The sequence below is a fragment of the Benincasa hispida genome, chromosome 11 (assembly GCF_009727055.1).
Source record: "Benincasa hispida cultivar B227 chromosome 11, ASM972705v1, whole genome shotgun sequence".
Lineage (NCBI taxonomy): Eukaryota > Viridiplantae > Streptophyta > Magnoliopsida > Cucurbitales > Cucurbitaceae > Benincasa > Benincasa hispida.
Window position 1 is genome coordinate 58,358,456 of NC_052359.1, and position 23,540 is coordinate 58,381,995.

Genomic DNA, 23,540 nt, shown 5'->3' on the forward strand with positions numbered 1-23,540 from the left:
TCAAAAAAACCAATAAGTTGATATGTGAAAACCAACTTAAATAAAAAATAAAAAATAAAAAAATTCTTTAAATGCATTTTTTTCCAAATTGAAAAATGGAAAAAAAAAATTACAATGAATGCATTTTCTCTCTCCAATTAATAAGTGAGAAAAATTATATTAAATGCATTTGCTCTCTCTATAATAAATGTATTTTCTCTTTTCATTATTAAAGTGGCTTCAAAAATAAGGAAATATATATAAAAATTCGGATATAAATAAATGAAAAAGGGTATTGTTGGGATGTATGTCCTAAAACTTGCAATTTGTAATATTAAACATATTATATTATCAATAAAGATGTTATTGACATTTATTCAATAAAACTGTTATAGAATATGAAAAGTTCATATGTAAAGATTAAATATAATAAACTAAGATCCAAAATGGACCAAGTTCGAGTAAATAGCCGAAACGGTCTGTAGTATATGAATAAAGTTTGGTGTCTTTTCTGGTAACACTAAAGGATGTGACACACTCTGTAGTTGTTACAATTTGTTGTAAAGTGTTACAAACGAAGTGATACTGGTTCATTTATGTAGTGACATAAGGAGGGGGCGTCCTATGCAATGAGTTTGCAAAAGATCGGACCAAGAAATAAGTCACTCTTACTTTATAACGTTATTTATTGTTTGAGACTGACTATTTCAAATTGATGACCTAGGTAACTTGACCTTAATCCTGAGCTAACTATGAATTTCTATTTATTCGGGATGATTTTCATAGGTAAGGGTTGACTCAACAGCACCGACTCAATAAGCCTCTCATTTCAGGGTAAGACCAGGTAGATAGCTGAGGACATAAGGTGCAAGATGGAATTCACACCTACTCGATTTAGGGATAGTAGAGAGGTTGTTCTCTTAAGTATTGAATCCATGTCTTGAACAAGGAACCCCACCCTCTCATTGCCCCGAGAGGGACTTAGTTTAGTGATTGAATTGCAAACCAATTGTTCATTAGAGGATCAGTGAGACTTGGAGTAAGATGTATTTTCAGGGGTAAAATAGCTTTTGACCCGAACGTTATTACAAACAACCTGTGAATGGTCGACTCACTGATTATGGTTAAATTAAGTGGATAGAAATATATCTACAGTGAGGAGAGTGCAACTATTGAGCTATAGTGGTGTGTCTCGGTAGTTAACGAATATTGATTAATTCGGTTTAAAGAGTTTAACCAATTAATCTCAAGTCGTTGGAACTCATGATCTGTAGGTTCATAAGGCCCCTCTACTAGCACGTAAATCTTGGATTAGTATATTGAGTGATTTTGAAGTGTTCAAATTCAATTTGAGAATTTAGTTTGAAGTGTTCAAATTTTAAATTAAGATTTGAATTTGAATTGTTCAATTTCAAATTAGGGTTTGGATAATTATATTTGATATAATTAAACATTTAATTTTCTTCAAATAAACGTAATGGGAGAGTTTAAAATATTTAAATGTTGATTTAGATATTAATTACATGAATAGAATTTATGTATGAAATAGGTGTTTTATTAATTTAATATTAAATTATTATTTTATTAATTAATTAAATTTGTTTAATTAATTATTTAATTTAAATCAATTTCAATGTGAGAAACTCAATTTAAGAAATTGAATTTTTCATTATATTTTTTTTAATTGTGAATTAAATATATTTAAAAAATTGATAATAGGATCTATTGGCTTTAGTGAAAAATCTAATTCAAAACAAGTTTGAAGTAGATTATTCCACATTTGCACACCTCCTATATCACTTGGTTGGTGGCCTTTGATGTGTCAATCAACATTCTCTCTTAATGCTCGAGTGTATTTGATACATGAAAGAGCTAAAATTTCAAAAATGAAGTAGAAGATTTTATGTTGGAATTTGCAAAATTCTGCAGATTTTTCCACTCTCTATGAAAACCCTCTTTGTTCCATACTCAATTCCCTTCAGCTATGAGTTCCATCATTCAAATTCAAGTTGGAGAATAGTAGAGAAGATCTCTTGGTGGTCCATTGTTAATTTGGAGGTCAAATTCGTGGAGAGCAGCTTGGATTTGGTGCATTTTTCCAAAGGTATAAGTTCATGAAACCCTATTTTTTGAAATTCTATTTTCGCATACATTTGAAACACAAATTAAGTGTAATTAGAATACTTATTGATTCTGATTGCTTCCGTTGTATGCTTGTACATTCCATCAGATATAATTGTCCAAAATTAACCCTAAAAGTCATTTTTGAAAAAAAAAAATCAATTTTTAAGACATTTATGAAATATAGGATTTTTTTAGGCCTTCCATGTGGAAACCCCTCAATTATATCAATAACACTTCTAAATATTTATATATTTTAGAAGTCATTTAGATCCTGTTTAGTAACTACTTTTTGTTTTAGATGTTTGAAAATTAAACCTACAAATAACATTTTCATCTTTTAGTTTAGGAAAATTCTTATAAATAGAAAAATTCAAAAAATATTAACACTTTATAGCAAAAAAAATCCAAAAGTGCTTTGTATTTTTATAACTTTTTGCTATAAATTGTAAATATTTTTAAATATCTTTTATATTTAAAAAGACCCCTTTAGTTTATATATATATATATATAAATTATGAGTGTTTTCAAAATCAAAGCCACATTTTGATGAAGTATTAGTATTACCCTGAAAAATTGACGATCGTTGATACAGCCATGGTGAAAGATGAGGGAGGAGGAGAGAAAAAGAGAAAAATAATATAAAACAAATAAAATGATACGTCAACATAAATTAATATAAAATTAATAAAATTTTGCTACATCATTTAAAGGGTCGCCACTTCAACCATAACACATCATCTTTTCGTTAGTCAATTAGCAGTCAAATAACCTCAAGGATCATTTAAAACAATTTTTATGAACATTTTAAAACAAATAACCTCAAGGACCAAAATGACCATTTTAAAATCTTAAGGACTAATAGACATCTAACCCAAACATCTTTAACCAAAAATGTATTCTCCTTTTTGAAATGTTTATAAAAGTTTGAGGGTAACATTATTAGGGACTGTTTTTTGGATGCATATATTGTTTCATAGGTACAGATATTACATATTTGGAATTTAAATGTCTGGATTTTAAATATCTGAGCATAATTAATATTTGTATTTGGACATACAGAATAATTTATGCCTTGAAGTTAAATATTTGTGTTCAATTCAATAATTTATATATAGAAACTAAAAGTACATAATTACTTAATGCAATGTAAGAGATGAATTAAATGTTAATTAATAAAATAAAGAAATAAATACTTTTTAATTAAATAACTAAATTAATCACTAAAAATAACTAAAATAATAAATAAATTCATTAGAATATTGATAATTAAAGATAATAATTTGTATTAAATAATTAAGATAACATAAAATATTAATGGTAAAGATATTAGTTGAAACTTATTAAGTCTAAATAATATATTTATATTTAAATAATTAACTAAAATGAATAGTAATGAATTATATTTTTACTTTTCATCGTTCAGATATAAAAATTCATATTTGATATTAAAAAATTTATATAAATGGAATTTAAAGTTTCCATATAATGATATCATAGATTTTAAAAAATAGAATTCTCGTTTTGAAACTTTTAAGTGCATTTTTTATAATTCAAGTAAAAAAGTAAATTTATAGAAAAACCCTTTTTTATTTAATTAAACATTTTTCAGGTGCATCGAGTCAGAGAATAATGTAATTGACTATTTTTGTAGGCCACGTGGCTATTAATTTGAAAAGAGAATTGGCAGAAATTGTCCTTGTCCAAACTCCAACTTAGAGTAATAATTTTCATGTGGACTTGTCTTGTGGTTCACGCTTTAACATTTAAACACACCTAATCATCTATTTTAACTTCACTTTAACGGCTAAATTATATAAATTATCCCTAAATTTTATACTTTGAGTTTAAAATATCATTTCTAAAATGAATTCAAAAGTATCCTTATCATTCATTTTAGATCAAAATCGTTAATATCTTGTGTACCTTTAAATTTTCAAAAACTTAAAAAATACCTTTAAATTTAAAGGGAAAAAAAAAAAAAAATACCCTTACTTTATTTGAACAGAAACGGTTAATCCTGTCTTACTTCTCTATTTTCCATTCCTTTTCTCCCATCCCTCTTACTCCCCTTTTTGTTAACATTCGTTTATAAAAAATAGGTAAATAAATAAAATTGATAATAACCACCTCGTACTACTGTAAATACTATCTTGTATTCCACAATTAGCTACCGCCAATACTATTTCAAAACCCTAATTTGATATCATATTTACTATTTGCTACAGTTTTTACTATTTTACATTCATCATTTTTTAATTCATTACTACAGGACTTGCTATTTTCTTCTCAAACTACACTTATTATTATAACACAAACTAAAATAATCTATACCCAAACACAAACTATTATAACCCAACTATAATAACTTGGGACTATAATAATCAATTCTTTGCTCCCAAACGCCCCCAAAGAGAATGAAAGCACCGAGGGATTTTAGGACTTAAATGTTTTAACAAAGTTGTATGTTAGTAGTTGAGTGCGTGTTAATAACCAAATACATTTTTTTTTTTAATTTGACTATTAATCATTTTTGTAAGTTTTAAAGGGAGATTTTGACTTTGAAATTTTGTGCGATTTTATGTTTTAACTTAAAATTTTGGTTGTTGAGAAAATTGATGTAAGTTAAGAACTGAAAAATTCAGAAAAAAATAAAAATATTTATATGAAAAAAATGAGAATATCTACATAATTTATTTTAAAATTTGATTTTCCGAACTTAAGAAAACGTCAAATAAACTAATCCCTATATTAACGGTAGCTAGGAGCATTTTAAAACTTTTTTTAAAAAATAAAAATTGGAGTTATTTTTGCAACAAAGTATTAGCGGTTTTTGTTCATATACAAATGATGAATGTATTTTCAATTTTTTTAAGTTAAGAATATATATTTTTTTATTTTTGAAAGTTTAGAGATATTTTTTAAACAAAACTTAAACAATTTTCATCTAAAACTACGACAAAGATATTTTTTTAACTCTTTTTGAAAATTTAAGGGTATCTTAACTTTTAAAAACTTAGGGATATTTTTTTATACAAAATCCAAAAATATTTTTTATAATTTAATCTCACTAAAATTAAATTTAATTTTTCACCGTCCAAAAAATAAAAAAAAAAATAAAATAAATTTTCTTTCGCATCTCCAAAATTGGGAACTATATAAGTATCTGTCCACAGCCCCTTTTAATTTCATTAAAAGAAATAAAAGTATCCTCTCCTAGGTTGGCAGATAATGACACTTATTATTATTATGATTTCATCCCTCACTCTCGTAGTTATTGAACTTACAAATATTAATAAACGATGCGATGGATTGACCAAAATACCTATGATTTGAATTTCTCTATCCATTCTGTACTAAAAAAATTACAATAATCTATTCAGACACTTAATTAGATCATGGTCTTTTTAAAAAATATCTAATAGGTTTTTGTTTATGACATATTCAATTTAATAAGTTTTTGAAATGTTTGATATTTTTCAAAATTATTGAATTTACAATATATAAAATTCAACTTTGTGTCTAATAAGACATTTGTTTAGTAAAGGGTAATACGATAATTTGAAAGTATAACCTTAAGGAAAAAAGTACATATTAATTATCATACTCACTTTGTCGTGTTTAATAAAACATTAAACTTCAATTTTGTGACTAATAAATTTCTAATTTTTTTTAAAAAAATTGTCAAGTAGACAAAAAAGTTATTAGACACAAAATTGAAAGTACGAAGACTTTGTTAAACATAAAAAACTTATTAGAATTTTTATGAGAATTTACCGATCTAATAGATACAAATGAAAAGTTCAAAGATTGATCTAACACTCTTTAAAGTAGGGATCTACTTGAAACAAGTCTAAAATCACAAAAATGGTACCTATAATTTAACCCTATTATACATTAACCATAACAATTAGACATTATATCAAAGGTAAAAAATATTGAAGGTTCAAATAATCATTCCTAAATATTATTGAACTAAAAAACAATAGTAATTAACCTTTCAAAGTTAATTAAATATTAAACAAATAATTATATTTTATTTTTCATGATACTAAAAACATTCGAGATACGAAAAAAAAGATTACCTTTTTCTTAAACAAGGAATTGATTTATGATTCCAATCTTAAAATTTTGCCTTTCCTAGTTTAACAATATGTTAAATAAGATCTTTGAACAATTAATCTTCTAATCGATAACATATTTCTTAATCAATTTAACTATAGTCATATTAGTTAGTGGAAAGAAACTAATTTTTAAAAGATGTGAAAGATTATAGCATGGGCCAACCACCTGGTTTAGTGTGTATGTGTGTGAATAGTGTTGTATAAAAAATGATGCAAAAGCTTAAGATCATCCATCATTATCCTTCTTAATGATGATTGATTCCCACTAGACCTAAATAAATTAATAGATGAGAGTTGGCTTGCTTTGCTTTTGGGTGTCTTAAATGGTCCACTCTGACCCATAAACACAACACTATTTTTCTTTCTTTCTTTTTTTTTTTTGGAAAAGAACACTAATATTTTCTTTGCTAAACATGTAACACACAATCTAATCTTACTTATCATTTTTTTTTCAGCTCTTTGTTTTGGGACATCGACAACACATTCATAATGTTATTCACTTTTCAAGCATTCTTTGTTACTATTAGAAACCATCCATTTCATTTCTTTTGGACTATCAATTTTAACCAAGATGGTCTTAAATCTCAATACCTTTTAAGGTCATTTTGGATAAGGGGAAAAAAAAAGAGAATTGGCCATTTGTAATTAAAGTAAGAGATTTACCAATGTAATTGATAAGGGTCGTATCTATTTAAATCTTGAACTTTAATATGTTAGTTTCATTTAAGTTTCTTTAAAATTAAACTACAATTCTATGTAGTGGCGAATCCAGAAATTTCATTGATAGGAGTTTTATATAATGTAGTAAAAATAAACGTAATGAATGAGGTTTGAACTTAGATCTAAAAGAAACTAGAAGGCCAATTTGCCACTAGACTAACGAGTGGTTTGGAAAATTTCACAAAATGACCCAAAACCCAAAACCCAAAAACTTTTCTTCCTAAAAACTTTTCTACCACTGATCTTTTACCCATGCAAAATTCTAAAATTACCCTCAGTTTTAAAAAAACATTCAGACCATTTGGTGAACGCGCGTTTCTACGAATACTTTACAACGATAGGGTCTCCCTCCATTTCATTTATTTTCTACTCAAAGCATTTCTCTTCGAAGCGTTTTCTCTCGATTTTGTTCCCATTTTCTCTCCAAAGTCGTGCACTCCTCGCAGGTTTCTCGCCGATCGTCTCTACGCACTTGCCACCGTCGTCGTGATCTGAAAGGTATGAGACTCTTTTTCTTGAAGAATGCATGTTGATATTTGAGGTTTGACTATCTTTTAGGGTTTAATCGTGTGTTCGTTCGTAATCAATCATTGAAAGAATACTAATCGATCGAATAGAGAATACTAAGCGAGCATTTAGATATTACTAAGCGATCAAATAGAGATTACTAAGCGATTGTATAGAAAATACTAAGCGATTGGATCATTTAGGTTTATATCATGTGATTTTTTAGCTAACTGTTACGTGATTGTTTAGACATATGTTATGCGATCGTTTAGCTAACTGATACACGATCGTTTAGATATCCGTTATGTGATCCTTTGGCTAACTGCTACGCGGTCGTTTAGACATCTGTTATGCAATTGTTTAGCTAACTGTTACGCGATAGTTTTTGTTATGCTATCGTTTAGTTTTTGTTATACGATCGTCTAGGTTTTGTTATGCGATTGTTTAGTTGTTGTTATGCGATTACTTACTAATTCTTGTAATGTACACGATTTTCAGATTGGTAAGATGACCGTCCCTACTGAGAAATATTTTTCTACTACAGTCGCTTGCCAAGTCCACAAAATTGCCTCTGTCATTAAGAAAAGTTGATAGAAGAACAAATGAGGTTGTATAGGCAAACGACCTTTAGTCCTCTGTTCGATATAGATCTTGTTTTCATTGGACAACTTTTGCACCACTTTCTGTTAAAGAAGGTAGCAGATGTGAACCTAGATGTTATTTCATTCAACATTTTAGGGAAGAAGGTAACATTCTTCCAAGAGGATTTTAACCTCATAATTGGGTTGTGGCCGACCAAGGAATCGGTAGAAAGAGAAACAAGTGGTGAAAGACTGCGAGAACTCATTCTTAGACCCAATGACCCAAATGGAAAAGATAGTTCTTGCAAGGATGTGGAGATCGCCTTCAAGAATTTCAATTTTACTAATGACGAAGATGTCGTCAAGGTTGCATTGGCACTGTTCATTGAAACGGTGATGATTGGAAAAGACAAGAAAACCTAGAGGAGTTAAGGTACAAGGAGGACTGACTTGAAGGATTTAATATGGTTCCTGTTGTTTGAAAAAGGAGGATTGAAGGGGTTGAACACTTCGTCGACACCGGATAGTTAGCAAGCTCTTTGTTGACTTTTTTACATGGTAGTTAAAGTTCTTTCTTATTGCAAGCATCGATAATTTAACTGACAAATCATATTTTGAAAAGAAAATATGACCGATTTTTATATTCTCGTCATTCAGACAATCATGAGGTATTGTGATGAGGTCATCATATGATGGACCCTCTGGTGGTCTGGGTATATCAACAAATAGTTCAGTTGGAACAGTGGAAGGCATTAGAACTAAAGGCATCACAACTGGTAGGATGGGAATAGGTAGGGTTGGAACATGGATGTTAGGTGTTGGAGAAGTTTGTAGTCCTGAAGATTGTCCATATCCATGTTCAGTATCGAATCGTAAAGTACATCTGGGTTCACTGTTCTGACCAAACCAAGCTTCACTTCGGTCATCCCTCAAATTATGGCTCAATATGATCATCGAGTGAAGACATGGTATGAATATTGTGTGTCAGAATCGTTGAAAACCCACAATTTTGATTGGTTGAAATGGGTTGATCGGTTGGATTACAATGCTGGTATATATTGTTCATGTGTACTCCATGAATTTCGTAAGGTGTAACTGATACAAATAACGACATCCGAGATGCATCACTACCTTCTAAAAAGAAGTTAAGATCTTCATCGTCGACTATGTCAATTGAGGGAGCCAGAACCAATAGATTGTAGCAACATTTGATGTGTATATCAAACATATCCGGATCAATATTTAGTCGTTGGTGCATCATACTCACTAATTTACTTACTGTTATATCCTTTCTGACATTCAGACCTTTTATATGACCAACAACATAATTTCTTCCGGACTCATCCCAATCCCCAACAAATCGTACAAAGATGCGAAGTAGCGTCATTAATCTACAATGGGATAAGCAAATCATTGATACGTGAATGATCGTTTATACATTACTATGCGATCGTTTATAAATGTTTACACGATCGTTTATAATTTACTATGTAATTGTTGATAAATTACTGTACGATTGTTTATAATTTACTAAACAATCGTGTATAAATTACTACACGATCGTTTATAATTTACTATACGATCGTATTGTAATTTATGAACGATCGTCTATATTGTAACAAACGATTGTCTAGTAATTTATGAACGACTATTTATATTGTAACGAACAATTGTGTATATATTACTATACAATCGTTCATTTAATGCTAACGACATTATAAAAGTGATCTGGGACAAGAAATCGTAGAATATCACTTACATTCTCTCCGTTTCTGAATATGACTATGAAAGCGATCAACGAAGATGTTGGACTGAAACTCTGAGAGAAAGCTACGAGAAAACAATGAGGGAATTTTGTGGGGAGTTCGATAAAAAGTGAATACTGAGAGTGACCTTCCATTTTCTTCATACCAATGTTATTCAATGCCATTGGTAGAATATTAGTCGGGAATAAATATTTGTGTGGAATGTTGGTGTTGTATTGAATGCACATTGAATGAGGAGTTGAAGAAATCTTTGGAAGAAGAAATATGGTGCAATTTGAGGAGTCAGTGGTAGGAAAGTTTTTAAGAAGAGGTCATTGGTAGAAAAGTTTTTGACTTTTTGGTCATTTTGTGAAATTTTCCTAATGGTTTTGATACTATGCTAGTAGTTTTATATATCTTATATAAAGAACATGAAGTTGAGAGGAGACTTAAACCTTTCGACCCATACTTAGTATTTAATATTGTTAACTAAATAATAACATGACACGTTTATAAGATATATCTTGGTTAATATGAAATGACATGACAAACAAATGAAAAAAAAAAAAGTGAATAATTAGACAAAATAAAAATATGTGCAACATATTATTATTTTCTTAAAAAGGCAATAATATAAAATCCCTTTTTGTAGAATCTGATGCCTATTCATCTACTTTCTTCTCTCATTTTCTTAACATGTGTAAAATCACTATTCAAAATTCAAGAACTTTGTTCAAGCTTTTTTAAGACTACAAACATAATTTAACCGCAAAGAATTTTCTAAAACAATTTTTAAGCAAATGTGAAGAATTATTGCATATGAACAGTTGCTCCAAAAACAGAAAATTGTTAGCTTTATTTCAAAATTTGAAAACTTTTTGCAAGGAATAACCTAATCATAAAAACCCCATTTTGAATTTACAAAAAGAAAACATAAGAAAGATTTAAACTTTATTCCAATAAAAATCTTAGTTTAGAAGAAACTCCTTTGCTGAAACAGCAACCCAAGCAGTGGAGTTAGGACAAAACCATAGAATTCCACCAAAAAAAGGTAATATAATAGAGAAGCATAACATTTGATAACATAACATAACATCTAAGAAAAGAAAAAGGGGAAAGGGCAAAGAACAAATACGTTGTTGTCTCTGTTGGTTCTCACATAGCCGTTTTCTTGGAAGTTATTCTTCTCTTTTCTTTCATCAATAAAAATGGCTATATAGAATTTTCAGTCTTTCTTCAAATTCTACTTATCCCCTTTTTCCATTCTCTGCTCTTCTGTTCGATTCTTGAAGAAGATCGTCAAAATGGGATCTTCTTCTGGACAGAGTAGCAATTACGATCTGTCGTTTAAGGTTTTGTTGATCGGCGATTCAGGTGTCGGCAAAAGTAGTCTTCTTCTCAGCTTCATCTCTACTAATGCTGATAATCTTGCCCCTACGATTGGTAAGTTTTTGCTTTCCCCACACCAACCAAACCCCACGTTTTCTTTTGCATAAAGGAACTGCTTTTTCTGCTCACAATCTGTTTGGAGGAAGTGCTTTTCTGCTCATAATCTGTTTGATTGTGGAGAAAATGAAGGAAAATGATGAACTGGAGATGCCCTTCTCATTTTTTTTTCCCTTCTTTGTGGTGTTTTGGTTTCTGTGTTTGGATCTGTTTTGTTTTTGTTTTGTTATTAAACAGTTTGTTTCTTTTTAGGTGTGGATTTTAAGATCAAGCTGCTTAAGGTTGGTGGGAAGAGATTGAAGCTCACAATCTGGGACACAGGTAATGAATAAGCTTTAAATTCTGGAGATTTTCACTTCCTTTGGTATCTGAACTTTTAAGAACTAATTTTTTTAGTTTTGCTCTAACTGCTTCTGTTTTGTTCCCTTTTCTAAAAGATGTGCGAAAAAGAAAGTTTACACAAAGTCATTGGAATCTCAATTTGTTTCACTGCTTCCAATATCAATTCCTTTGCTTTTGAACTTGATTAAGCCTTGGTTTCTTGCAGCTGGACAAGAGAGATTCAGAACATTAACAAGCTCCTATTATAGAGGTGCCCAAGGGATCATTCTTGGTATGCTTCAAACTTTGATCTCATCTTTCAAAACCTGATGCTGAAGGATGTTTCACTAGTATTTTGTTGTCTTTTGAGCTAATATTTCTCTGGGTTTTGTGGTTTCCATTCATCCTGAAATGCTCTACTTTTAACTTGAACCCAAATGGGGGACAATTTGTGGGGGGGAATATAAGTTTGATTCAAATTTGAATTGTGCTGCAACCTAAAACAGCAGTTACAATTGGTTTTGTTCATCAACATTTTGTTTGTTTCATTTGTCAATCAGTATATTCAGCTGAGTTATGCTTATTATCTTGTTGTAGTCTATGATGTCACACGGAGAGAAACGTTCGCAAACTTATCCGATGTATGGGCTAAAGAAGTGGAACTCTACTCGACAAATAAAGACTGTGTCAAGATGCTTATTGGAAATAAAGTTGACAGAGTAAGTTTCCTTCTCTCTGGTATTTTCAAGAACAGTCCTCAAGATCTATAAATTGAATGTCTGAATGATTTGTTGACAGGAGCGTCTTAGCAAATAGCAATAATCATTTAGGGAATGTTTCTAACATCTATGTTATACAGCTTGAAGTTTTGTTCTACCATTCCCCATCACAGGATTTTTCACATACTTCTGAGTAGTCTTGAAAAATGATAGAACTTAATGTGTGTTAAACAATAGGAATCTGAAAGGGTTGTGAGCAGAGAGGAGGGTATTGCTCTAGCAAAGGAGCTTGGATCCTATTTTCTTGAATGCAGTGCTAAAACCAGAGAGAATGTGGAGAAATGCTTTGAAGAGTTGGCATTGAAGGTAGATTCCTATCAAATCAATTTCAAGTACTAGCCTCGAAAAACCGTTCGACTCATTCGTTGTATGAACCTTTTTCTTTTGTGTCCACAGATAATGGAGGCTCCTAGTCTAATTGAAGAGGGTTCCACTGTTGTAAAAAGAAACATTCTGAAGCAGCAGGAATTCCAGCCTGCAGCATCTCCAAGTTGCTGCCTCTGAAAACTCCAGTACGAAACATCGATACGATAGCACGATTCTCCTTTATCGACAGTTCCTGTACATGTCTCCTACTGCTCCTCCTTGTCATTGAGTTGTTTGTTTGCTTAAATGACTGTAATTGGGAGTTGAAAAAGAAAATCAAATACATCCATCCATCCACTTGTGTAATTTTTTTCTTTCTTCCAGTTTTTTTCCCTATCTTTTGGATTGTTTGGCATTGTATTGTACCTATCTATACTAACAAATTCGGCTTGTATCATATGATCAACACATTACTCATTCAATGTATCACAATTCTCGTGCCTAAAGAAGCAAAAATCTGCATCGATTTCGAACTAGGAAATTGTGATTCTGGAATAACTGTTACAAATTTGAATAAAATGAAATATTGAGGGTGGAAAAAAAAGAGTAAAAAGAACCCACTTTGAACCAAGTTTTGGTTTTTGTCTTTCACATTATATCTTTTTAAAATTTTTTGAAAGAAAAGCTTCATTCACAATAATTTTCTGTCCTTTTGTATTGTGTTCAATGGATTCCCAGCACGAACAGTGTTAGTGAAAGTGATTGTAATGGTGAAGGATATAGAAAGATTTTTCGAAAAAGAAACTAAAAAAGGGGGTGAAATTACAAAAATACACAAGCAACCAAATTGAGAAATGGAAGTGCTTGGCCCCTTCATGTTGGAAATGCAATGACAAGAAACTCCTCCCCCAACCACAACATTGCTTCATAAAGAAGGTTAATGGTTACCCATCCACTGCTTCTTATTAGTTTCACTACCAACCAGCAATGATCTGTTTTTTGATATTATGGGATAATTTTGAATTGTTTTTTTAATGTATGTTGTTCATTTAATTTTTGACATATTATAGAAGGACATGATCTTAGTAATATTCACTATCATGCTTGCTAGTTTAACAACCATTCTTTTTCCTAGTCATTTTCTCTAATTTTAACAAAGACAGATGTGGCCCCCACAAAAAAAAGATCTTTTTCATTAATATTTTGTTTTTGATTTTAGACACTTTGGCTATAGAGATAAATAAGATAAAAAAGGCATATTTGTCATACAAGATCTTTGATTTTATTGTTTTCTTTTTCTTTTTTACAAAATAGTAGTTCCATAAAGTTTAAAAGATCAGAATTTAGGATTTACCATGGTTATTATGGAATGGCATGAGGCTTCAAGGAGACGATCATTTCATGTTTTTGAATGAAGATTAACTTTAAGGTTGTTGAACAATGTCGAACAATCTTCATAAACAACCAACATTTGGTATCAAGTGAACTGATGTTGAACTTGAAGTCAATCAATGACATCATTGAAATCTTATAGTCTAAATTTAACTATTTGAATTTTTTTTTGACAGATGACCTAAAAATTTTATGGTCTAATAAAATTTGATCAACTTTTTCAAAACAAAGTTTTCTATCCTTTTACCCAGTCTAATTTTCTTTCTACTTTTCCCCTTTCACGCTTACACTCTCACTCCTACACCGGATTCATCAGACTTCCACATTGCCACTAATCGTCGTGAACTGTCAAAAAATGTGATGAGCCAAAGAAAAGAAGAGACGACACCAAAGAAAAGAAAACTCTAATAGCAAAGGGTCTGCACATTGTTGCAGCCATCGAAGAAAAAGAAGAGAGAGGAGGGAGGGCGGCGTAAGACGAAGAGTTCAAAGAGAACTTAACAAGAATTGAGAGAGGAAGGAAACAAATATTAAAGAAGTTTCATAGAGGTTGTAAAATAACAAGGTCTACTTCATCAGTATGATAAATAATTTCATAATCTAAACATTAAAGCAACTCTATATTATAGTAGAACAAGGTTGAGACAAAGAAAACTGAAACATTATCAACAAAGCTACAAACTAAAACCAAAACTGCAAGGTCCAAAAAATTATTTGTCATTTTGAAGAACCTATCAGATGGAGCCTACTGACACCCCACCGCCATGTGGGCAGAAGCAGCTTCCAAAATCATTCTGGCCTCTGTCCCTGGATCGGGAAGCTCAGTTGGGGCCTGTTAACACACAAACCAATACTTATAAAATGGGCACCGCCAAATACAGGAAGATGAAATTTCAGAATCCACTCATAATGCAAACCTTCCCGTATACATTTTCCTTCGTGGGAGATGCCCCTGAAGCTAGGAGTAACCTTACAACTGCGGCATGCTCGCCTCTTGCAGCATGATGAAGAGGCTGTACAAATAATGTTCAAGATCAACTCGGTAGCAATGAGATTAATGGAACTGATTACTACTCCATATAACTGTTTTATAAGTTTTCTCTAGATTCTAATAAGTTTTCAAAGATTAAGATTAATCATTTGATTTTTTGTATTTAAATATCATGGTTATTAATTTTTGAAAATTGTGCTAGTTTTTTAACCACTTCTTTACCACTTTTTTCTTTTCTAACTAAATATTTTAAATTTTAGCCAAATTCCCCAAAAAATAAGTTTTTTAAAAACCATTATTTTTAAGTTCTCAAGTTTTTTAAAACGCTCCTAAAAAGTAAGATAAGAAAACAGAGAAAAATCAATAGAGGAAGCAATGTTTATAAGCTTCAAAAAACCAAACAAATAGAATGTTTATACAGTTTGAATTTTGAAAACACCCAAAATGTAGGGGAAAAAACGCAATGTTTATAAGCTTCAAAAAACCAAACAAATAGAATGTTTATACAGTTTGAATTTTGAAAACACCCAAAATGTAGGGGAAAAAACGCAATGTTTATAAGCTTCAAAAAACCAAACAAATAGAATGTTTATACAGTTTGAATTTTGAAAACACCCAAAATGTAGGGGAAAAAACCCATATGTTCAAAACAAAAAAAACATTAGGAAGATGTGTTAATACACTTAATTTTCAAAAAAAAAAAATAAATAAATAAGGCCCCATTTGATGACGATCCCATTTTTAGTTTTTAGTTTTATAAATCTAAGTATGTTTTTTCCACAATTCAGTACTATGATTATTCTTAGTCAAATTTTAAAAACAAAAACAAGTTTTTGAAAACTGTTTAAATTTTAAAAACAAAAACAAGTTTTTGAAAACTGTTTTTTGGTTTGGTTTTTAAAAGTATTGGTAAAAAAATGGATAACAAAATAAAGAAACTTAATTGTTAAAAAGGAAAAAAGAAAAACTAGATAGTTATCAAAGGGTCTATATGGTTATTAAAAGAGGCTTCAGCTATCTCTTATGGAAAAAGATACAATTTAGACATTGAAGATGACCAACTACTTACAGTGTCACCTTCCGCATCTACTGATTCTAGCATCCTCTTCACGCACTCTGTGTCATTAGCACTGTTTATAAGGAGTTGAACAATCTCTACAAAACCTGCACAGATCATTGGAGGAGGAGAAAAAAAAATGACTTAACAAAATTTCGAAGAGATAAATTTTTTAATACTGTGTGCTGAAAAGGGCAAATTACTTCTAACAGCCTACTCACCCCCTGCACAAGCATCGTGCAAAGGAATGGCACCATCTTCATCTTGAACCTCCAAGGCTGCTCCTCTTTCAAGCAGCAACTATATCAAGATTGATTTATTTTAAAGTAAGTCACAAATCATAGAAAATTCAAAATAAAATACGCTAAAGTGTGCATAGGGGGGCCAACCTGGACACATGGCAGATGGCCATAGAGACAGGTAAGGTGGAGAGCAGTATCCCCATCTTCCACAGCGTCATTTATACTTCCCACCGTTAAGTTATCTGCAAGAAAGCCGAGAAGTGGGGCAACATTTGGTTAAAACATGAACATTAAACTCAAAACTAGAAAAGGGCTCCAACAAAATTCAAACCAGAGGCCTTCATTCACATAGCTTAGAGTAAAGAGAATGGTATGAAATCAGAATATCATAAAACGCAAACCACTCCATGAAATGAATTACAAGTAGTTTCCTCTACATGCAACTGGTTCTGCATCAATTCAAACATAAGAGATACAAATATTAACTAACTGAGATGCAAATTTTCATAAACCAAAAGAGGAATTCCCATTAAGACAGCTCCTTCTCACCACAATTGAGATGAACAAGAAACCCAACAATGCATTCCTTAAGACTGACTACCAACTTTACAGAGTAGAGTAGTTGAGTAATGAGAAGATAAATAAGCAGAATCACATTATAAATTGAATCGAAATATCTAAAAAAGATGATCTCGACCTAATCAGGACAGTGAATACCCCAGTACGATTAACAGAAAAGTGTAGCAACAGAACTGGTAAAGAATCGCAGTGCGAGAGTAGATGGAAGAAGTTGAACCTAGAGCGGTGCGAAGGCCATCAACGTCGCCAAGCTGGGCGGCGGTAGCTAGGGCGCGGAGGTGAGGGGGCGTATCGGAATCGAATTCAATGACACCATCCTCTTCAAAGAGGGCATTATCTTCCTCGTAGTCGTCTTCGTCTACCATGCCGTTGCGCCTGCCGGGAACCGCCATCGACGTTCAAGCTTTTTCCGAAGGTCTCTAGGTCAGAGAAAGATGCGGAGATTCCCAAAAGAAAATACAAACACCATGCTTATTTCTGTTTCTTCTTCTTCTTCTTCACCTATAAAAGTCGGCCGGCCCAGCTATGAACATCGACTTCATTACTGGAGAAGTTGATTGGGCCATACTACGTATTGGGCCTACGCATAATGGACCATGGGCAATCTATGCTCAGTTTTTTAGTCTCGAAGGACAATTGGGTAATTTCAACTTTCTATATTGAATCCATTAGAACTTTACATCTCATTTTGCTCTTACACCTATTTATAGTTTTTTATTTTTTTCCTCCATCATAACTATTCGGGTCAAGATAGTTTATACATAAAGTGGTATATTCTTTTAGGTACAAATGTAATTTATACTATAAATTTGAAACACTGCAATCTAATGGTTGAGACATGTTTGAATAATCGTCACCATTTTTCGGTTACAACTATTTGGGTCGAAATGGTATACCTTTTCGTTAGGAGTGTGTTGTTGACCATAGATATATATAAAAAATCATGATCTAACGGTCGAGATGTGTATGAATAGACAATCACGTCCTTAAGCACATCATAATTATTCAAGTCAAAAGTAATATATCTCATATACAAGTGTGATTTAGACCATAGATATGAAATACTAATATCTAATGATGGGGATACGTTTGAATGGACAATCACTTCTTTTGCATTTTAAAATTTCATATAAATTCCTAGTTTGTTTTTTTCTCTTCAATGGTTACAATTATTCGAATAAAATAATGTGAAAAATAATTTGATATATTAATCATACTATTTTGAAACTTTTTTCCTCTATGTACTAAAAAAATTATAAAATATAAGTGTATCACACAAGTTATGGACTAGTATCATTAAAAATAAGCCTAAACATTATAAAGCAACTCAATTGAAGTCTTCTCTTAAATATTTCATTTTGAAATTGTTGATGTTTAATTTTACACATAGGTACAATTTGTTTACAACATTATTCAATTTTTACAAGTTACAACTAGAGAAAGAACTATCTCATCTACTAAAATTTCTTGATTTGATTTGGCAGCACATTTTTTTCCTACACAAATAAATTATATTTTCTCTTAATTTGTTTTCCTTGCTCCCTCCTTTCTCTGCCATATAACATAATTGATAAATGCACTAAGTTTTTCTCTCTTTTTTTCCTCATGTAAATTGCAAAGATATATATATATATATTTTTTAAAATAATAAATTGAAAAGTTGCTTAGAACTTATGTATGATTATATTTTGATCGCACACTAGAGAATGATGAAATTACTTTATGGTTACTTGCTCTTGTCAAGCAAGATATACTTTTCATTCTCGTCTTTTTAATGTTGTATTTTTTTTTTTAAGAAAAATATTAAAATTAAGTCGGAGAAAATGTATTTAAATTTTACACTTGATTTACAAAATATTCATATTCTTTTAAAAGTTACAATATTTCCAATATTTCATGAACATTTCAAACTACCATTAAAATAGAAAATGAGACTTAAAATGATATGACAATGACTTAGAACTAAATTGAGAATCACTACACCATTCAAGTCATCTGCACTACATGTTTTCAAATCCCCAATCCTATCTAGAGTTCTAATATATTTGTATTTCAAGGATAACTTTGTAACATTTATAAATGGAGAATTTTTAAAAATAGAAAAATAAGGGAAACTATTTACACAAAATAACAAAATTTTAATCTTCTTTGATAGAGGATGATAAAGCTCGATAAAAGTCTATAAATGTCTATCAATTTAATTTTTTTTCTAAGTCATTGTTTGACGTGGATAACCGTCTATCAACATTTACTAGTGTTTTTTGTTTACAATTTTTGTAAATAGTTTGATTTTTTTTTTATTTGTGAAAATTTCTCTTTTTTTTTTTCACTAAAAAAAAATCTTATTTAAATTATATATATTTTAAAATCAAGAATTTCAAAGTGAAGGAAGATCGTCAAACTATCTTAAAAACGATGGAAATGAACAAAATCTATGTTGAGAGATTGGATAGACTACATAAAAACTTAGAGTGCATTATAAAATTAGGAGCTGGTAAATATGATGTCAATGTCTCATCACATGTAACGTTGTATTAAAAGTAACATTATTGTTAAAGAGAGAAAACGTGTGTGAAAATATTCTGTTAACACGGGAAGAAGTTTGGGTTCCCAACACATGCATTTACCCATACTTAACCAAAATTTTAGATAAAACATTGAACCTGCAAATTGGTAACATACGGTTCAAGTTTAGAGGTGGAGACTCCATGAATGAACAAACAAATCCCATTTGCCCATTGCCTTTTATTTCTTCTCTTCTCCTTCTCCATTAAAGTTAGATCCATAAAAACAGGGCAGTTAGTCCACTCCCTTTGCCGCCCGTTTTTCTTTCTCCTTTTTTTTAATTAATAATTTCTTATCAAATTATTCCGTGTGATTGTTATCGATCTCTACATGTCTCCTAATAACCACTTGATACAAGTTCGAAGTATTTTCTTACAGTTTCTTTCTCATACATTCAATGATGCAGAACAGTCAGTTATGAGAGAAAAAAGTCTTAATCTTAAGATTAAGTTAAAAGGCGGGAAAAGAAACCAAGAAAACCTAATCTAATTTCCTCTTTCTACTTCTCACAGGCTTTTTTACACATAAATGGTTTAATCCATAACCTAACAAGAAACCAACCCAAACCCAAATTTTCACTTTTCCCCCCACACAAACAAGACTTATACTACCATCAAGAATTGATGCAGGATTCATTTGTTAAACTTACAACATTAGGTAGAGATGTAACATTATTCTAGAAAAATAATTGAAGAAGAGAATTTATATTGGTAACTTTGAGTTGAATTGAATTGATGAATTGATGAATTTGAAGTTAGACAAATTAATAGAGAGACAATAAAAATCGAATCGTTTTTGTTGGGTGGTTATAAAATGAATAATAATTCAAATTGAAACCCCACAAAAGGAATTAATTAAGTTCCAATTGGGGAGTTCTAATTTGGTGCAAATGATGCGACGTTTGCAACAATTAATAGTTTAAAAAAAAAAAAAAAAAAATCAGTAATGGCAATCCACCAACGGCGATGCGGCGGAGAACACAGCCACCGGTGGCCGGTGCCGGTCATCCTCTGGCGCCGGAAGATTAAGATCCAACTCCAACATATTCCTCTCTTTCTTTATGAATTGCGGAGTCGTAGTAATAGCTCTAGTCGTGGTGGCCGTCAACGCTCTGTGTCTTCTCATATGGCCGCCGAGGGCTTGGCCGGAGGAGAATTCCGCTCCACAAATTGAACATTCATGAACCTTGGGTTTGATGAGGTCACCGGCGGAGGGCGGTGGCGGCGGAGAACGGTTGGTGGTGGACAATTGCAAGGAGAGTTGAATAGAATTGGAGTTTGTAAAATGGGGGTCTTCCTGTTGCTGTTGTTCAACGGAATTAGTAACAATGTTGTTGAATTTGGGCTTTTTATGGCTAGCTCTATGACCACCCAAGGCTTGAAAAGAAGGAAAACAACGATCGCAAGTTTTACACTGATAAAGACACAGAGCATCATTAGCAACCAATTTCTGTTCAACCAAAACAGAGGAACAATCCCCCGTTATTCTACTTCTACCCTGCGCCAAAAGAATCAAACAATTAGCCAAATCTTGATCTTCTTCTTCTTCTTCGGTTAAACCAGCAGAGGAGCTAGAACAATCAGCACTTGAAGATGTGGAAGAAACAGAGAGTGGTCTTAACCGCTTTGTTCGTTTCCCCTTGATGATTTGAGCCTGGTTTTCATCTGGGGTTTCAGCCATTTCTTGAAAGAAGTTAAGAAAAGTGGAATTTGATTTGATTATGAAAAAGCTTTCCCAAGATTGGAAGTTATATATAGAAAGAGGAGGAAGAAGAAGATGCAATGTAAGTAAGAGGAGGCTAGAAAACGAGTGAGATTCGGTTGGCTTTGAAGCAAACCCCACCCATTACTTTTTTCCCACGATTCCTTTCTGTAGGATTAGTTTGCAAGCCTGGAACCACAGAATTTGCGCTATTCCCTTAACCCCTCTTTATAATTTACTTACTACTTATTTATGTGATTTATAGTAACTCATATCAAGTTATCAAGCCCTTTTTTTGTAACTGACCCATTTGAGTAATTTCTTAATTTGGGTTGAAATGGTAAATTAACCACATGAAACAATGTGTTCGATCCCTTTAATAACTACTCAAAGTGGATAATTTCTCGATGGGATGAAGGTTGACCCAAAAAAAAGAAGACCCCACCCACTTGAATCCCGCCGGCTGCGGCTACTATACTTAAACAAAAAAATGTAATTCCAAACCCAATTATTAACTAAGCATCTTTTCACGGTCCACCCAATGATTGGGGTATACTAGTACACACTACACAACGTGGGTTGGGTGATTTAATTCCTCTGATTTATTTTAATTTTTGAAAAAAGACGCTGAAATTAACAAAATTACCCTAGTTTAAGAAATGGGTTGTGATTAAAAAGTGGAAAAGATGAGAAAGTTTCAATCTTTTTAGTTGGAAGAAAACAGAGAGAAGAGGAAGAGTTAGGGAAAGATAAGGATTATACTTGGCGTGAGAGTCTGCGGTGGGAGGGCGGTGGCCTGGTGGCGATGGCACGTAAGGGTGTGTGGCGCACCAGCATCACTAAGTAAAGCATCCCATTCATTTTCCAACTCTTTTTTTCTTTAATATATAGTTTTTTTTTTAATTTAATTTGATTTTTAAATTGACTTTGCTGTCTACTACTACTTCTCCACTACGTACCTTTTTCTTTCTCTTCACTTCCTTTAACAAATACTTCCAAGAAAGAAATTGTGTATTCGAGAAGTTTATATAATATATTATGGGGGGTTTGTTTTCTATATTGTGAATTTGGACAAAATATTGTATTATTAAAATTTAGAGCTATCAATTTTATTTTCCAACGGTCTTTTTAATATCAAATTGATAATGATTTGGGTATTGATTGATTGGTTAGTTGTGAATGAGCTCTTTTTCTGGTTTTTGGAATTCAAAATTTTCAATTTTTTACAACTTTTGTATGGAAGGATGTTTTTGGCTTATGATTTTAATAACTCTATATCATATGAAGTTTTGAATTTAAAACCTTAATTTGTAAAATTTTGCATTTGAATTGTACACTTAAAAACTTGCTTGAGCGAATATGTGAACTAATGATTTATAGGTTGAAGTGGGTAGTTTGTGACTTTCATGACTCTCCTATCTAGATTGAATTCAAAAGGTTCGGTAGGAGTGACCTATCAAGGCGTTAGAAGGGAAGACTATTCAGGTTGGTCTTTATTCCCTTCTTTGACTGAAAAGGAAGAAGTGTCGATCTTTATTGGTGGATCAGACTCAACAAATATTATTCAAGCCCTAAACGATTTGGAAGTTGATTTTTCTTAAATAAAAAACGTGGTGGATAACAATGTTGTGGTTTTCAAGTATCTAGATAATGTATTCTTTTGGTTTTTGTGTCAGCCATCATCTGGTGCATGCTGGTATAAATCTTTTTGATTCTCAAGGGCCTTCATCTGAGAAGGAAGGTTATGATGCTCGTTGGGATAATGTCTACCTTAATTGTATGTCCTATATCCTTAATGAGGACTTTTCTTGTTGTTGGTTTCTGGTTTTAATGAAGTTTATTTTAAAATATATGTGTGTGTGCAATGTTTGGTTTCAAGATTTATGAGATGGACTTTTGTGAGCTAGATTTAAGTTTTTTGATCAATAGAGATTGGTTGACAAGGAAGAAGGAAAATCACACTACCTAACCAACTAGAGCGAATGTGAGTTTAGTTTAATATTAAATAATATGAGTTTTCATCTCAAAATTAATCAATCTATAATGAGAAGAGTGACTTATCTATCTAATAAAAAAGTATGAGGTCCCTTTGATTTTTCTAATGTAGGATCCTTAACATGCCTTTCAAAGTGATTCTTCGATTTCATTTTAGGCAACGTAAGATTTCATCTCAAATATGAGTAACTCAACCATCTTACAAACAAGTGAAATCTCTCTTTTTTATTACGTAGAATCTTCAATATTCGATTAATAGATTTAAATAGTTAACGAGATTAATTAATTTGTACCTAAGATTTTTTTTTAAAAAAACCCACATTAAACATACATATATATTATACAAGTTTGGATTACACCAGCATGATGTTACCTGAAAAAAGCATAAA

General features: G+C 31.4%; 3 protein-coding genes across 3 annotated transcripts; 1 reads left to right on the plus strand and 2 right to left on the minus strand.

The window, feature by feature from the left end:
- The first annotated feature begins 10,853 nt into the window (after window positions 1–10,853).
- On the plus strand, window positions 10,854–13,111 carry LOC120091236 (ras-related protein RABC2a-like). The gene is made up of 6 exons (XM_039049175.1): window positions 10,854–11,220; window positions 11,476–11,544; window positions 11,771–11,836; window positions 12,142–12,263; window positions 12,501–12,629; window positions 12,720–13,111. Exons 1-6 carry the CDS (start codon window positions 11,082–11,084, stop codon window positions 12,825–12,827), a joined length of 633 nt encoding a protein of 210 aa, XP_038905103.1. The 5' UTR covers window positions 10,854–11,081; the 3' UTR covers window positions 12,828–13,111.
- Window positions 13,112–14,541: 1,430 nt separating this feature from the next.
- On the minus strand, window positions 14,542–17,381 carry LOC120091366 (poly [ADP-ribose] polymerase tankyrase). The gene is made up of 6 exons (XM_039049366.1): window positions 17,108–17,381; window positions 16,459–16,553; window positions 16,291–16,369; window positions 16,082–16,176; window positions 14,939–15,034; window positions 14,542–14,853 (listed from the first exon to the last, which is right to left on the minus strand). Exons 1-6 carry the CDS (start codon window positions 17,280–17,282, stop codon window positions 14,767–14,769), a joined length of 627 nt encoding a protein of 208 aa, XP_038905294.1. The 5' UTR covers window positions 17,283–17,381; the 3' UTR covers window positions 14,542–14,766.
- Window positions 17,382–20,235: 2,854 nt separating this feature from the next.
- On the minus strand, window positions 20,236–21,354 carry LOC120091500 (zinc finger protein ZAT5-like). The gene has a single exon (XM_039049567.1). The coding sequence runs from the start codon at window positions 21,133–21,135 to the stop codon at window positions 20,395–20,397; it is 741 nt and encodes a 246-aa protein (XP_038905495.1). The 5' UTR covers window positions 21,136–21,354; the 3' UTR covers window positions 20,236–20,394.
- Window positions 21,355–23,540: the final 2,186 nt, after the last annotated feature.